The sequence below is a fragment of the Lactuca sativa genome, chromosome 8, assembly GCF_002870075.4.
Source record: "Lactuca sativa cultivar Salinas chromosome 8, Lsat_Salinas_v11, whole genome shotgun sequence".
NCBI lineage: Eukaryota > Viridiplantae > Streptophyta > Magnoliopsida > Asterales > Asteraceae > Lactuca > Lactuca sativa.
The window spans coordinates 183,056,643-183,073,378 of record NC_056630.2 but is presented as its reverse complement, the minus strand read 5'-3'; the positions used below and the strand labels follow the sequence as shown (position 1 = coordinate 183,073,378).

The 16,736-nt window shown below is 40.1% G+C and overlaps 1 protein-coding gene across 1 annotated transcript; it reads left to right on the top strand.

Moving 5' to 3' along the window:
* The first annotated feature begins 11,743 nt into the window (after nucleotides 1–11,743).
* On the top strand, nucleotides 11,744–12,949 carry LOC111881774 (uncharacterized). The gene is made up of 4 exons (XM_023878168.3): nucleotides 11,744–11,980; nucleotides 12,124–12,315; nucleotides 12,457–12,558; nucleotides 12,737–12,949. The coding sequence occupies exons 1-4, from the start codon at nucleotides 11,747–11,749 to the stop codon at nucleotides 12,809–12,811; spliced, it is 603 nt and encodes a 200-aa protein (XP_023733936.2). The 5' UTR covers nucleotides 11,744–11,746; the 3' UTR covers nucleotides 12,812–12,949.
* The last annotated feature ends 3,787 nt before the right edge of the window (nucleotides 12,950–16,736 follow it).

Below are 16,736 nucleotides of genomic sequence, written 5' to 3'. Positions count from 1 at the left end.
TTTTTTTATTTAATAGTTTTTCTTCCAGTTTTTCTGTATGAGTAGAGTAGGACTCTTTTAATAGGACTCCTTTATTTAATATTTCTGGTATTGAATCAGCCCTTTTGAGGCAAGTCTCTCTCAACCTATTTGCGGCTTTTCCTTTGTTTTATAAAAGTTTTCGTTCCAAAAAAAAGGGCTGTGTGTTTTCTGTTGAGGCTAAATAGATTAATAAGCTGGTATAGAATAAATGAGGGGACGTCTCTATTTCTTATTTCCAATTGTTAAATAAAAAGATAGACGATGCTTCTCTGGATTAGTCTTTTTCAGGGGTATTGCGGTTGTTGTATTGGTTGGGGAATACAAGACAAGCGCTCATTTCATGGTTAAAACAAGTTACATTCTTAATGAATCGACTTATCATTTTGGAGTAAAAAGTGTGTATATTGGTAAATAGCAAGCTTTTGGTGTAAACTAATATTTGATTAGTAGTTTAGTCTAAATTTCCTTTCATTACGTATCATCATTATTTGTCTACAATTTCATCACATTTAAACACACCTCGTATGTTAGAACTCATTTGAGACGTTTTGGTCGATCCAACACAAAATAGAAACAACTTAGTTGGATCGTTACCCATTAATTAATGATTAAATAAACAAATGGGTCGTTTGATAGTTGCAGATTGAGTCAGAAGCACCCAGATGGGTCAGGAGTCAAATCTACATATGGAGTCAAATTTACATTTGACTAAAACTGTTTGATTAATTGTGCTCAATGATGAAAATGACCATTTTACCCTTCTATTATATTTGCAACTCAAACGATACAAATTCATATTTTCTACATAAATGAAACCGACCATCAATGACATTGAAAGTTGAAATTGTACTTTGAAATTGTATCTAATTCACCATTTATACTAAAATTAAACATACAACTCAAAAGCACATAACTATATATAGAATATGAGAAACAATATAAACATATAACTCAAAAGAACATAACTATATATAAAATATAAGATTTTTTTTTTATGTGTTCTTTACACTGTCCCCCGGTTTCACTACAAACGAAATGGTTGCTTATATCATATGTTTTTGGATGGTAGTGAAAAACTGATAAAAAAAGCAATTTCCAAATGGTTGCTTATGTGACCTCCATGTCGTTGAACATATAAAGAATGTCAATATCTCGTCTTGAATCACGGGTTCTATTCTCCAAACAAGGCCTTTATTATATCTCTCGTCTTTTCCGTGTCTCTTTCATTACTCCTAGTATATACCACCTAAAACAAAAATGCATATTTTCCTAACAAGCCTGCAAAAAACCTCATGTAACCGGTAATCTTAAAACAAAAAGCAAAGAATTGTTTTACAAAACCCAATGTAGGACCAGACTAATAACCAACGTGGGATCAAAAATCAAGAAATTCATACATAAATTTCATATAAAATAGACCAAAGATAACCATACAAACCTCTTCATTCAATTCATTTCGGTAATTGATCCTTTTAAGTTCTATAAAATCCATTTCTCTGTACCTTTTGCTCAGGAACACAAAATTTTCATCAAAAGTTTCATTTTCTTAGTTAATTGCCACAAGAGTCATAACATAACTTTGCAAAGCTCTTACCTCACGAGGTACATAATTAACTTAGGAAGATGTAATTTATTTACAAAACATGTGAATGAATTACGTTTCTTCTTATTACTGTGAAGTAGCCATTGAAGCTTCTCCCCTCCTCCCTTTGCTTTAAAGTCCAATGATTGACATAAATTTCCCTATAAGTATTGATGGAATTAATAATAGATAGTGAAATTGGATAGAATGGAGAAACGAGTGATGAATTTTTTTACCTGTTTGAGAACATTATCGAAGATGAAGGTGAATCTATTATGAGAAACGGAGGATGCAGAGGACTTAGTAGAAATTCCATGGCTGAATAAAAATCGATTTCATGTTCTATCAAAAGCATTGTTGCAAATCAAATTTTGAGACACATAAAAATCGATTTTAGAGAAGCATCTGACGTGAAGAAGAAGACGCATCAGTGGCGGAGGAAACCGAAATAATGGCAGCGTCGGTGTAACGTCCCGATTTTCAACCCAATTTTTTCATTTGTATTTATTCAATATATCATAGTATAATTACATTATGCGGGAAAATGTTGTGCATGCACGTGTGTACAGATGAACATTGCCTTTCGCATGGATCAATGAAGTACCTGAAAAACATTTATATTCAACTAGGTAAGCATGAAACTTAGTGACTAGTGAGTTCCCCAAAATACCATATACCACAATACATATACATGCATACAAACAATGACACACTATCCCCCAAAATACCATATACTATATGCCATTTCGTTAACACGTGGGTCTATAGATTCCCGGCCTCTTTGTCGTTCCACCATTATCCTCTAACTAAACCTAACATCAGAACAATTACACACATAGAGATTGCACTTTAGACTCTACTAGTGTAGGCATATCTACACTTCATACTCTACCAATTTTAGGTATATTTACACTTAAGCACATAGAGATCATACTACTAGCTCAACTCTATCCGTCCTCTATCCTAACATACATGGATATATATTGTAATATATAGTATAGTGAGATAACTCACATGAAAAATTATTCAAACGATTGACAACTATATGGGTGATCACTGGTGGGTAACATGCATAACAAGTATTAACCTATAATACTGTAACTTATTAATTCCTATGGAAATTTGGTATTGAAAGCTAGATATTTCACTAACCCCAGTGAATACTGAGAGTTCTATCAAATAAGGATCACCTAGGCAAGAAAGTTGGGAGGAGGACCATTTTGGCATATAGCCTTTCTAAAATCCAACAACCAAGCCTACATGACCATTCTAGACACCTCTCCTGTAAGTAGATTGATCAGAATTATAACTGGAACTATTAATAAATCTTATTTATACATTCATAACAACAGTGGCGGAGCCAGGGTGAAAACAAAGTGGTATCCCAAACCGATGGATTCGGTTTCTCGGTTTTTCAAACTCGGTTTCGGGTTTAAACCCAAATCCATTCGGAAGTTTAATTGGTTGAGAATTAAGAAGCTTATGTTGCTTATATAACAGATGTATAGGAGTTATGTTTCATTTATTGCCGATGTGGGACATTTTTAGAATTTTAAAAAACAAATTGAAAAAGTAACAAACAAAAATAAGTAAACCAATGTAAGCGTCAAGATTCCAAATTAGATCCTCAAAGTTAAAAGTTTAGCACTTTACCACTTAGACAACTCAATATTTGAGGTTAATTTTCACAACAACATGATATAATAGGTATAATCTGTATAAAACTATATAAAAAGAGCTGAGAAATAAATGAAGAAAAATGTTTGAAAGAAGATTTGAACTTGCAACCTCCAATAGGATTGCCTAACACCTTAACCATCTAAACCAATTACAACTTGTGTTATTATCTCGCTAAATATTAATATTATGTATAAATACACTACATAAAACGAATTTTTTCTAAAAAATTTACACTATCGAATTTTTTTTCAGGGGTATCCCGGGATACCCCGGGATCTATTATAGATCCTCCCATGCATAACAACGATTACGAATGTAAATATAAATTACAATTACACTACGATAAGTGCAGCTTAACTTACAGAGAGTTTCTAGCGAAAAGTTGGAAATTGTACTGGCATAACTCCGACCTGATAACTTCTAATTTTCGGGATCTCAGATACTCCAAGACTTCGCTAAAACTTCCTATTAGCTAGATATATTCGAGATTTATAGAGGAAATCCATAGAAAAGGTTTCTGGTGGTGTAGAATTAAGTAAGGGGCCTGCAATCTATTTATAGTAGAAATTTAGGAAGGGTGTGTTGAACAATATCATCTATGTTTCTCCTCCGAAATGTTGGCATGTGTCGATTTCCTGATGATCAGTGTAGCCACCTTCTAGAAGCGCGCGCCACGCGTATGCGCACGTGATGCAAATGTGAATTCTGTAAATTTCGTAACTTCTTCATACGAGCTTCATTTTCAACGTTCTTTATATCTATGTGTAGCTATCGACGAGATCTACAAGTTTTATTTAGACCCCGTCAGCTAATTCTCACTTTATTTTTAAAGTTATATTTTCAACAAACTTAGATTGTTAAAGCCCGTAAAAAAATCATAACTCTTTCATACGACATCCGTTCTGGACTGTATCTATATTGACGAAATTATATCTACGAGATCTTTAACTCTCATTTAGATTGTTTCGGATAACAATCAACTGATTTCTATTTAGATTTTTGTGTCGCACACTGTTGTGCTGCAACTTTTAAAAATCATAACTTCATTTAATGAAGTCAGATTTGGATGTTCTCTATATGCACACTCTTACTTTTACGTTTACTATGACTTTCGTCAAGATTATTTATCCTAAATAGTTCTATCAAAACGTCTATTTACGTAACTGGTCGTTTATACTTTAAGTCGAAATTAGGGTGTTACAACTCTCCCTCACTTAAAGAGATTTCGTCCTTGAAATCCTACTCCTAGCGCACCTTGTGTGACATCCTCTAATTTTCAAAATCAATTAAAACCTTTCTTTATGCTTCTTAAATTATATTATCATTGATGCGATTTCCAGTACATTTGAAACATTTTGAGTACAAGTGATTGTCTTAAATAAAATCCTAAAGATGTCATAATCGATACATAAACATAGGTTACAGCGTAAAGATCTACTGGCCTTGAACTCTATTGCAGGTTGTCTCTTAATCACTCAGCATCCTAATCAAATTCCAGTAGCTTAAGTCTTGATACATGTGATGCATATAAACTGAGTGGGCCAGGTTGGGAAATCAGGTGAGATACATAGGGATTTCAATCCCATAATATTTTCATGATAATATGAAACAACCCAAAAATTTCAATTTTTTTTATCATAACAAAAACATGAAACCAAGTATCACATAACAACATCATACGTCGCGTGTTTCAAAAACCATGATAAAGTACTGAGAGAAAGAAAACTGTATCACAACTGTATCCAAACATATCAACTAACGGAATCAACTCCCAGGACAAAAACTGAAGCTGTGGTGTGTGCGATGCCATCATCCCGAGCTCTTCCCCTTGCTTGCGGAAGTACCTGAAACCAAAACTGAAACTGTAAGCACGAAGCTTAGTGAGCTCCCCCAAACTACCACATACCATACAATACATAATAAGCACATACTGGGCCTTGCCCACTGCATCAGACCGAAGTCTGGAACTAGCTGCATCGGACCGAAGTCCGGAACTGACTGGGACCTTGTCCCCTGCATCGGACCGGAGTCCGGAACTAACTGCATCGGACCGAAGTCCGGAACTGACTGCATCGGACCGAAGTCCGGAACTAGCTGCATCGGACTGAAGTCCGGAACTGACTGGGACCTTGTCCCCTGCATCGGACCGAAGTCTGGAACTGGCTGATCATGGCATAGCATAACACATATAAACTAATATGAACACATATACTGCAGACTGCATCGGAACAGAGTCCGGAACACATAACACAAACATGCTTGAATCACAAAGACATCAAGCACCCTAACTACTGCATCGGACTAAAGTCCGGGACTACTTCTAACTAAACGGGCCGACATTGTGGCCGTAGACTCGTCCCTACTGAAAGGAAACTCACCTCGTGAACTGGCTGCTGAGTGAATGGCTCTGGAAGCTAACTGCTGCTGCTCCGGTATCTCCCCGGCTACAAGTCCATAAACACACTCAATCAAATGCTAAACACTGCACTGGGGTAAAATGACTCTTTTACCCTTGGTCAAAGTCAACTCCCTCGGTCAAAGTCAACCCACAGTTGACCTGACTCGCTGAGTTGGGTCGCCAACTCACCGAGTCTCTAGTCTCACTTCTCAACCCTACTCGTGGCTACTCGTCGAGTATGGCATCGACTCGACGAGTACCCTCTCGATCCAAGAACCCAGACAATCTTTATCCGACTCGCCGAGTCATATGAACAACTCGACGAGTTGTTCTTGAGCTAAGAAGATTGCCTTGGACTCGCCGAGTTGTATGAACAACTCGTCGAGTCCCTCCATTACTGAGTCTGCCCTCCAACTCACTGAGTCCACTCTACTACTCACAGGCTTCCACTCGACATCACTCAAAAAGGGGAAAAACGGGACTCGCGACTTGACTCACTGAGTCGTTCTTCCGACTCGCCGAGTCTCATCCATGCAGCTACTCTAAACTCGATTCTGCTTGAATCCAACGTCTGAAACTTATAGATCTGGGCTTCCTTAACTCGATTAGCACGTAAAGATTCTATCTTTACGTGCCCATAAGTGACCAAGAAGATAATAAGGCTCAAAAAGCATAATAAAGGCTAGATCTAGGGTTCTTATGCAAAGCATCTTCAAAAAGGCAATAGATCCGGGCTCTACAACTCCTAAATGAACAGATCTAGGGATATCTCGACCTATTAAGGCATCCATACAACTATAAGGCTTGGAAAATGCATCAAACTAGCCCTAGAAGAGTTCTAATGGAGGTCTAAAGCATAAAACAGAAGGAATCCGAGAATTACCTCAATGAACTCTGATTTTGCCCTTGGATCTTTGCTCTACACCTCTTCTCTTTGCTCCTTTCTTCTTCTTCTTCTTCTTCAAGCCTTCAAAAACCACACACAAAAGCACTTAAAACAATAAGGGATGGATTAGGGTTTTCTCACAGCTCTCTGAGGGTGAAGGAGGCGAGTTTGGGGCACATAGCATTGCTTAAATAGTGAGCAACCCGGGGATTTAGGGTTTCTTCCAGGCAGGCAGACTCGCCGAGTCCTGAATATGGACTCGCCGAGTCGCCGACTAACACGTGCACAAAAACTCGACCCTACTCGACGAGTCATGCTATAGACTCGCCGAGTCCCTCAATAAAACTTTTAAATAAATGCCACAGGAACAACATACCAGAGATGGGGCGTTACAATTCTCCCCCACTTGTCTCAGACTTCGTCCTCGAAGTCTGCTACGGCTGAATCTGCAAATAACTCCGGGTAGTGCTCTCTCATTTCTTCCTCAGCCTCCCACGTCCACTCAGACCCCTTCCGGTGCTGCCACTGCACCTTCACTAGCTGAATTGCCTTGTTCCTCAAGGTCTTTGTCTTCCGGTCCAGAATCGCGACCGACCTCTCGATATAATTCAGGCTGCTATCAACCTGAATATCCTCTAGGGGAACAACTGCTGACTCATCCACCAAACACTTCCTCAACTGAGACACATGGAAAGTGTTGTGGATCTGGCTAAGCTCTACAGGAAGATCCAACCGATAAGCAACCCGACCCACTCGGGCCAAAACCCTGAAAGAACCAATGAACCGGGGGCCCAGCTTGCCCCTCTTCCGAAACCTGATGACACCCTTCCAGGGTGAGACCTTCAGGAGGACCATATCGCCCACCCGAACTCCAAGTCTGAACGCCTCCTGTCGGTGTAGCTCTTCTGCCGACGCTGTGCAGTCTGCAGTCTACTATGGACCTGCTGAATCAACTCGGTCGTCTTGAGCACCACCTTTGTGCTCCCAACGACTCGCTGACCGACCTCGCCCCAACAAATCGGGGTCCTACACTTCCTCCCATAAAGCATCTCAAAGGGAGGTCGATCAATGCTCGCATGATAACTATTGTTATACGAAAATTCCGCTAACGGAAGATACGTATCCCAACTGCCACCGAAGTCTAGAACACATGCCCTGAGCATGTCCTCGAGAGTCTGAATCGTCCTCTCGCTCTGCCCGTCCGTCTGAGGGTGGAAAGCGGTGCTGAAATGAAGACGAGTACCCATCTCGTCGTGAAACCGCTTCCAGAATCTGGATGTAAAACGGACATCTCGGTCTGACACCACCGATACCGGCACTCCATGACGTGCCACGATCTCACGCACATAGATATCGGCTAACTTTTATGCTGATATACTCTCCTAGATCGGGATAAAATGAGCACTCTTCGTCAACCGATCCACTACTACCCATATCGAATCTACTCCTCGTGCGGTCCTGGGAAGCTTGGTGACAAAATCCATGGTGATGTCCTCCCATTTCCACACGGGAATGTCTAACGACTGCATCTTGCCGTGAGGCCTCTGGTGCTCCGCCTTGACCTTCCTGCAGGTCAGGCACCTCTCAACATACCAAGCGACATCCCGCTTCATGCAGGGCCACCAATAATCGGGTCGAAGATCTCTATACATCTTCGTCGCCCCTGGGTGGATAGAAAATCGAGACTTATGAGCCTCGTCCATCAACACCTGCCGTACTCCTCCCCAGTACGGTACCCACACTCTCCCATGAAGTGTCAGCAATCCCCGACTGTCATAATCAAACGAAGCTACTCGGCCCACTATCCTTTCACAATTTTGCCTCTCCTCCTTGAGGCCCTCGCCCTGAGCCTCCTTGATCCGCTCCAACAATGGAGTAATCACTGTCATCCTCAAACACAAATCTCTGATAGGGGCTGCCGACACTTTTCGGCTTAGGGCGTCGGCCACCACGTTGGCCTTCCCTGGATGGTAAAGGATCTCACAATCGTAATCATTCAGCACATCCAACCACCTCCTCTGCCTCATGTTCAGACTCGGCTGATCCATAAGGTACCTCAAGCTCTTGTGATCCGTGTAGATGGTACAACGGACCCCATAAAGGTAATGCCTCCAAATCTTGAGGGCAAACACAACCGCCCACAACTCTAAATCATGGGTAGGATAGTTAGCCTCGTGAGGCTTCAACTGCCTCGAGGCGTAAGCTATCACATGGCCTCGCTGCATCAACACTGCTCCCATACCTGTGATTGAGGCATCACAGTAGACTACAAAGTCCCCTACTCCTTCTGGCAAGGTAAGGATCGGAGCCTCTCACAATCTCTGCCTGAGGGTCTCGAACGCTGCCTGTTGCTTGGGCCCCCAACGAAATACCACCGACTTCTTGGTCAGTCGGGTGAGCGGCACTGCTATCTTGGAGAAATCCTGAATGAATCTCCGGTAATACCCTGCCAACCCTAGGAAGCTCCAAATCTCAGATGGAGACTTCGGGACCTCCCACTGCATCACGGCCTCTATCTTGGCCGGATCTACCAAAATACCCTTCTGGTTGACGAGGTGACCAAGGAACTGCACCTCGCGCAACCAGAACTCACACTTGGAGAACTTTGCGAAAAGTTTCTCCCTCCTCAAAACTTCTAGCACCTCCCTCAGGTGCTCCTCGTGCTGCTCCTGCGTCTTGGAATATACCAAGATATCATCTATGAATACTATCACTGAACGATCCAGCATCGGCCTATACACGCGATTCATGAGATCCATGAACGCGGCTGGGGCATTGGTGAGCCCAAATGGCATCACCACAAACTCATAATGACCATACCTGGTCCTGAAAGCAGTCTTCTGCACATCCTCATCCCTAACCCGCATCTGATGATACCCGGAGCGTAGATCGATCTTGGAGAACCAAGACGCTCCCTGAAGCTGGTCAAACAAATCATCTATCCTCGGAAGTGGGTAACGGTTCTTCACCGTTACCTTATTCAACTCCCGGTAATCTATACACATACAATGCGACCCATCCTTCTTCCTCACAAACAGGATCGGCGCTCCCCAAGGCGAACTGCTCGGCCGAATGAAACCCTTGTCTAGCAGCTCCTGCAGCTGTGTAGACAACTCCTGCATCTCAGGGGGGGCTAGGCGATACGGTGCCTTGGCTATCGGAGCCGCACCAGGAATCAGGTCGATCCTAAACTCAACCTGCCTCTCAGGAGGTATCCCCGGTAAATCCTCGGGAAATACATCCGGGAAGTCTCGCACTATCGGAACATCATCAACTATCGTCTTGCCCTTCTCCCGGGCATCCAAGACATAAGCTACATAACCAGTGCAACCCTGTTGAAAATAGCGCCTCGCCCTTGCGGCGGAACAAAAGGTCGGTCCGCGCTGTGGCCTCTCGCCCTGAATCACTAACTCTCCCCCACTGGGAGTGCGAACCCTCACTAGCTGAAGCTCACAATCAATCACCGCCCCATTGGGGCTTAGCCAATCCATGCCCATAATAACCTTATTCCCTCGCAGGGGAATAGGAACCAGGTCCACCGAAAACTGCTCGCCAAACAACTGAAGAGAACACCCTCTATGCACTCTGGCGACCCTCACGGTCCTGTCATCTGCTATCTCAACCTCTAGTGGACAATCCAGCTCCCCTGGAGCTCTGCTAAATCTCTTGCTAAGCGCAAGCGATACGAATGATCGGGTAGCCCCCGAATCGAATAATACCATAGCAGAAATGCCATTCACAGAGAACGACCCTATATGAACACATTACAAGGATACGACAATTTTAATGCACTCTCAAACAAATGTCAATGCATATGAACACGTTACAAGGAATGAAAGTAAATGAAAGGGAATTAGAAGTTTGGCAGCATCTTATTTTGTTCATTCTCTCTAACCTCTTTGGTGGAAAACCATCCATAGCATCATAAAACTTCAAACCTTCTTCAAGTTCTCCTAGATTAAGTCCAAAAGGTAGGTGGTTTTGCTTCCATACCTTTATCTCTTTAATCTACAAGGTTTGAAATCACCATTCATGGTGAAAATCAACACACCTCCAAAAACCTTAGTTTCTTATTTGAAATTTTTTGGTTAGGGTTAAAGATTAAGCTTAGGGAAGAGCAGGTTGTGAGATAATCTAATTGCACTTAAACTAGTTACTTGTACCTCCTGCAGACCCACAAGTAGTTACTAGATACCTATTTTCTGCAGATGGAATTAATGCGTTTTACTCGTCTGTTTTTAACCATTTTGTTATGATCTGATTAAGTTCAGGACTACAAAATCTGAGCCAACGTCTAGGAGTAATGCCCAAATGTCTTGTTTGGTCATATTGACACATAATCTACAAATAACTCTGCCTTTAAGATGTCACTGTGCAATTGTGCTACACCATTAACCTGTCAAAATAGATAAAAACAAATGGGCTGAATTGATGGGAGCCTAAACCTCACACAAATATTATATAAAATTAGTTGTCTTTCCTACATTTATAGCATTCAAACATCTTACCGTATGCCCAAAAACCTCACACAAATTTGCCATGCAGACAACTACCTTTATTTGACCATTCTTGCAGTACCCATCAATAGGGGCTGAATATAAATTGCATCATATTTGTATTTTCCATCAAATGTAATTCTTTTTTGCTGTATTTGATTATAAATTGCATCATATTTCTTTTGAGAGTGCCAATGGTAGCTATCTTGGTCCTTAAAAGCTTTCTCTTACAGTTTTGGTCCTTATTTTTATGTTATATAACCATCAAGGTCTCTATCACATTTTTTTGGTATGATTTTTTTAATGTTTTGATCTACTATAAAAAACGTGTCATAATCTTCTCATTAGTTGGATTAAGTCATAATCTTTAACATATCTTTACCCTCATCATTTTCTATCATCATTTTTATGCTCATTTTCTTATAACCAGGTCTGAGGTTATACATCGGAAATTTTCCATTACATATGGATGAGGTACTAGTGAAAACAACCAAGAGCAGGAGGATCCGTATGGTAGAAAGAAAAACCAGAAAAAGAAATGTTGGTAAACCCAAAACGAAACATCTTGAATCCAGGTATAACTTACCTTGGGTATCTTCAATTTTATATAAAATTTTGGTTTTTTTGGTGTTCGAGACTCTTAGAGTTAATTATACGAGTGTTTATGCTTTTGTAGGAATACAATGGAACGTCCAGAAAAGAAAAAGAGAAGTGTGACATTGATCAGAGATCACTCCAAAGAATATCTATCAAATTTAACAGTTGAGTTCGGTCACTTTGGTAGAGCTATTGGACCTAACCGCTTTAAGTTCACCAGTTATCGTGGAGTGACTACGAGGAAGATGATTTCTATCCTGATAGATAGTTGGGATTTAGTGGATCAATGTGACAAAGATCAATTGTGGTTAAACATAAAGGTAAAACTCAATTCAGCACACTTTTGATATCATTTAATACTAGCAATCACAATTTCCTACCATGTTATTCTCTTCTATCATACAAGTTGTATCATATCATATACCTAAAAGTTGTTATCATCATTTTTTATTTAAAAAAGCAGAATTATTGGCATATACGAGATGATGATCATAAAGCACAAGTACATAGAGATTGCAACATGCATTGGAAGGCCTACAAGTCGGAGCTTCTTAAGTTGTGGGACAATGATGTCAATCCAGTAAAAAAATACCCGTACCTTGACAAAGCAATGTGGAAAAATTTCCTTGTTCTAAAATCCACAGAAGAATTTGAGGTATGTTTGAGTTTATTCTTATTTATAATATTATTATGTTTTACTATTTCTAATTGTTAGATATTTTTTTTCATTTTTGTTTATTGTAATAAAGGCTCACCTTTGTTAAATAACAAATTTTTTATCTTAATTTGTTTGTAGAACATTTGGAAGGACAAAAAACCATTTTCTAGTGAGGAATTGGAGGAACGTGTTAAAACATGGATGAGAACTTTTGGTGATAAAGTGAAGCCTTTTTGTAAGGTACACAAATTGTATTTCATGTTGTATTTGCTCATATTTTTTATGTTCTGGAGAAGTTTTCACCCTTGCATTGCTATAGATGAAGTTGTTAATGGCAGGAAGGTCCTATAATTTGAGTTTTCTTCGTTGAAAGTTATTTGAGATTTTGAATCCTAAGTTTTCTTGTTAATTTTTGTAGGCATACAATGAATCAACCACAAAGGGGAAAGAGAGGTTAGAGGTGACAAAGGGGAAAGAGAGATTAGAGATGTGACATTAACAAATTTTTTTCTGTTTAATGAACTAAGTTCATTGTAATTTTTTTTTTCTATTTCTGAAAATGAAAACATGATCAGTGATGTCCCACTTCTTATGGTTGGAATGGAATCATATAGTAGGTTTGTATTTTGTAGAGATTGATCATTCGGTTACAATTCACATGGTAATCATATAGTAGCTTCGTAGAAATTGAAAAGTTTGTTTCAGTTGGAATGGTGATCCATGTGTTCCACAACATCCATGGACTGGAATTGGCTGTTTAATAAGGCTGGAGTGGAATTGGAGTGGAATTGTCTGTTTAATAAGGCTCTGGAATGCAAAGGGGATGTGAGACATCAAGTACGATTGTTTATTGGTGTATTAGATGTGTATATATGCCGTATTAGATGATTGTATGCGATGGTTGTAAAAAGTAGATAGGATAATATAATACGGTCAAATAGTCGTACTCTATTATGAATGTAATCTAATACACCCCTCTACTAATACGCCCTCTATGTACGTACTATATTTACAATTTCAACCGTACTCTATTAACCTTTTTCTAGTAGTGTCGGTTGGCGAAGCCAGAGTTGATGCTGCATTGTTGTGGCTTTGGTTCCCGGTGGCGACATATCAAGAAAACAAACGGTCAGCGATAACTGCCGACAAGGTGTGACTGCTTTTCCAAAGTTGGAGGTGGCTAGTGTTGCTCTGGTTTCGACCTTTAATGAGGTGGTTTTGAAACTGCTGTTGGTTGAGAGAAAAACACGAAAAACCCAGGCCATACCAATGACGTTAATCACGTTATTACAAGGGGGTGAACCAGGTTCTGATTGTGTGGGGCCTGCTTTTTCTTTAGTTTACTGCAATACTGCTCCTTTTTTTTGGAACGGATAGAGGTGAACCGGTGGTGGGCTAACCACCTTTCACTTTTTTTTTTTGTCTTAAGCTTTCTTTTTTCTTGTTCGGCCAAGATGAGACATATGCACACTTTTCTTTAAACCCCCCTCCCTCCCTCTCTCTCTCTCTCTCTCTCTCTCTCTCTCTTTTCTTTATTAAGCAGTAAAATTTAATTAGATATGGTAAATTTTTGAGGGTGGGTTTCAAATGTATTTTGGTGAAAGAATAAACAATTTTTTTGAGGTTTTCGAGGGATGTACAAGCATTGCAGTTGTACAGTTGTATGTAGAAGCAAAATTTTCAAAGAATGAATTTGTACACATAAAACCATAAACTAAAAATGATTTTCTTGGTAATATGAATCCTAAATAGTGTAACAACTTATGAAAACTTATGTTCTTCTTAAATTGTTAGATAAAATATCAAAATATAACCAATCTGATATGAAAATATCTTTGCAAGCTTGAGAAATTTTCAAATAAGCAAAAACAAAACAGATCTAGAGATATAAGTGAAAATAATGAAACACATCTAGAGATCTGAGCGTCTGGGAAGCAGATCTGGACAGATCTTTGTGAGAGCTAAAAGGATCTGAACAAATAATGGTATATATGAACAAATCTAAGCAAAACTGAGGCTAAGAACAACATATCTGAATAGATTGGTGGTGAAAATGAGATTGAGATCAAAAAGCGTAGCTATTTGCTCGAGTTCCTAAGGATGACACCAAATGTTGTGATATGTGCTCAGGATGCCAGGTCTTAGTGTCTCAGGACAAAAGATCTAGAAGTGGTTCCACTAGCATGTTTACAGCTAGATACCTAGCTGCCATCACAACGAATTCGTTAGAGTTTCCCCATGGACTATGTCCCGAGATCAATCTCCGAAGATCAAGTCAGATCGGTGTGTGAAAGGAGATGGTTCTTCTTGGATGGAGGGAACCATCTTAGTGTGTAGGGTGTGAGTTTGGCCATAATTGAGGTTGATTCCCTTAGGGTTCAAGACCCTAGAGAAAGGTCTAGGGTTTCAGGTCCTTAGAAGTTGCCTCCTCATGGAGGAGGAAACATTCTATTTGTAGGGGACAAATTAGGTCAAGGGGAATTGGATATGGTCTTGGACCAACAGTTCACGCCCATATATTATGGAGCTGGGCAAGGCCACTCGGGGGTGCCAGGCGAGTGCCAGATGTGGCCTGGAGGCACGCACTAGGCAAGGCCGACGGGCGGGCGCCAGACATGGCTGACAGGTGAGCTCCAGGCAAGGCTGGCATGCCAGAGCTGCCGGAGCCATGTTAATGGACCTGACACCAACACATACCACCATCCTACATACAAGGATGCATACTGCAGTATAAAGTATAGTGAGAAACTCACCTGAGCTAACTAGCAAAAGCTCAATCGTAACCCTCAAAAATCATAATAGCTAACTCAAGCTACCTAGCGCCAAACTGAGACTAGCTCTTAGATAAACACTCAATTCTACCAAGGTTTAACCAAAAGTCAAATTGGTCAAAAACTTAACGATCAAAGTCAACAGCCCAAAAGACAACTTTACTGGCCACCACATCATGGCCCAACTTTTTCCACGATGTTGCAATCTCCGAATGTAACATCCGGATCCTCGAGGTATGAAAATTAAAGTAATTTTGAGTTTTAGTGTTGGTCACGATGTGATGAAAGTATCCCCACGATGTGGCATTTCCGTTTTAATCGCATGTCTCAAATTGGCTACCACGAGGTGTCAATATATTGTCCACGACATGACATCTGTCTTGGGCAAACCCTAATTTTGGGTTTAAGGCCCTATTTAAGGGAAGTGATGGCTGGAGTTTTCTCCACCCTCAGCCTCCATCACCTCTAAGAGCCTTGAAGAAACCCTAACACTTTCTCTCCTTCTCATATTTGAGCTTATCTTTAGTTTTTTGGTGCACTTTGAAGGAAGAAGAAGAAGAAGAAGATTTGGTGCAAGGATCAAGCAAGCAACACCACCCCATCCTTAAGATAGTTTTTTGGACCATTTATAAAGATTCAAGTTTTCATATTTATAGTTTAATGTCTTCGATCTAGTTTGTTTTAGCCCATTATGGTCCATGGTTTTGATTAGAGTGAATGGGTGGAATACATTTTGCAACTTTATGACCTTTCTAAGTTCCATGAGCATTATATTCTATGGATCTAAGAGTTGGATGTGGTTTGTGAACTTTGAAAGAGTTTTTGGCCATATTTTGACCATTTTGACCTAGCTTGGATAAATGAGATGCATGGGGCATGCATGTCCATAAAGTTTAGATTTTTATGAGCCTTTGGTGTCCCTAGAAGCTTTCTGGAAAGTATAAGTTTATGGCTTAATGGACTAAGGATTGAATCCATTAGGCTGTCCAAACCCAGAAACCACGACATGGCAAGTATGTTGATACGACATAGGGATCAAATAATTCACGACTGTTCTGTCGACTAGTCTACATGGCGTGGCTAAGGATTGGCCACAACATGACAACCATTTAGAGTTGAGTTTGATCATCGACTTTATGACTTGGTTGATTTTTTTCTAATTGGGTAGTTTTAGAAGGTGGACTAAACTTTTACCTTTTATGGTTTATTAGGAGGTTTATAGCACCCGATTCATTGTCCGTGAGAGTTGTTAGCTGTTGACTATGTCTGTGAGGTGAGTCTTTTAACTATACTATGTAAGTTTCAAGATTGTCTTTGTGACACTTGCATGAAAAACTATGGTTGGATCACAACACATGTATGAAAGACTTTGGTTAGATCACAACACTTATATGAAAGATTGTGCTTGGATCACAATACTTCTTTTTCTTTGTGACTTGTATGGAAGACCATGGTTGGATCACAATACTTCTTTTTCTTTGTGACTTGTATGGAAGACCATGGTTGGATCATATATGGTTGAAATTCACCCCTAGGGTTTGGCCCACTGATATGTATGGTATATGATATTTTGGGGAACTCATAAAGCTTTATGCTTACGGTTTTGTGGTTTGAATATTTCCAGGTACTTCCAGTTCCAAATGGAAC

Bases quoted from the DNA above. Each gene is read 5' to 3' on its own strand.
- LOC111881774 (XM_023878168.3), top strand. From the start codon at position 11,747: ATGGAACGTCCAGAAAAGAAAAAGAGAAGTGTGACATTGATCAGAGAT. The intron at 11,981-12,123 runs GTAAAACTCAAT...TTAAAAAAGCAG, and splicing joins AATTGTGGTTAAACATAAAG to AATTATTGGCATATACGAGA. The intron at 12,559-12,736 runs GTACACAAATTG...TAATTTTTGTAG, and splicing joins AAGTGAAGCCTTTTTGTAAG to GCATACAATGAATCAACCAC.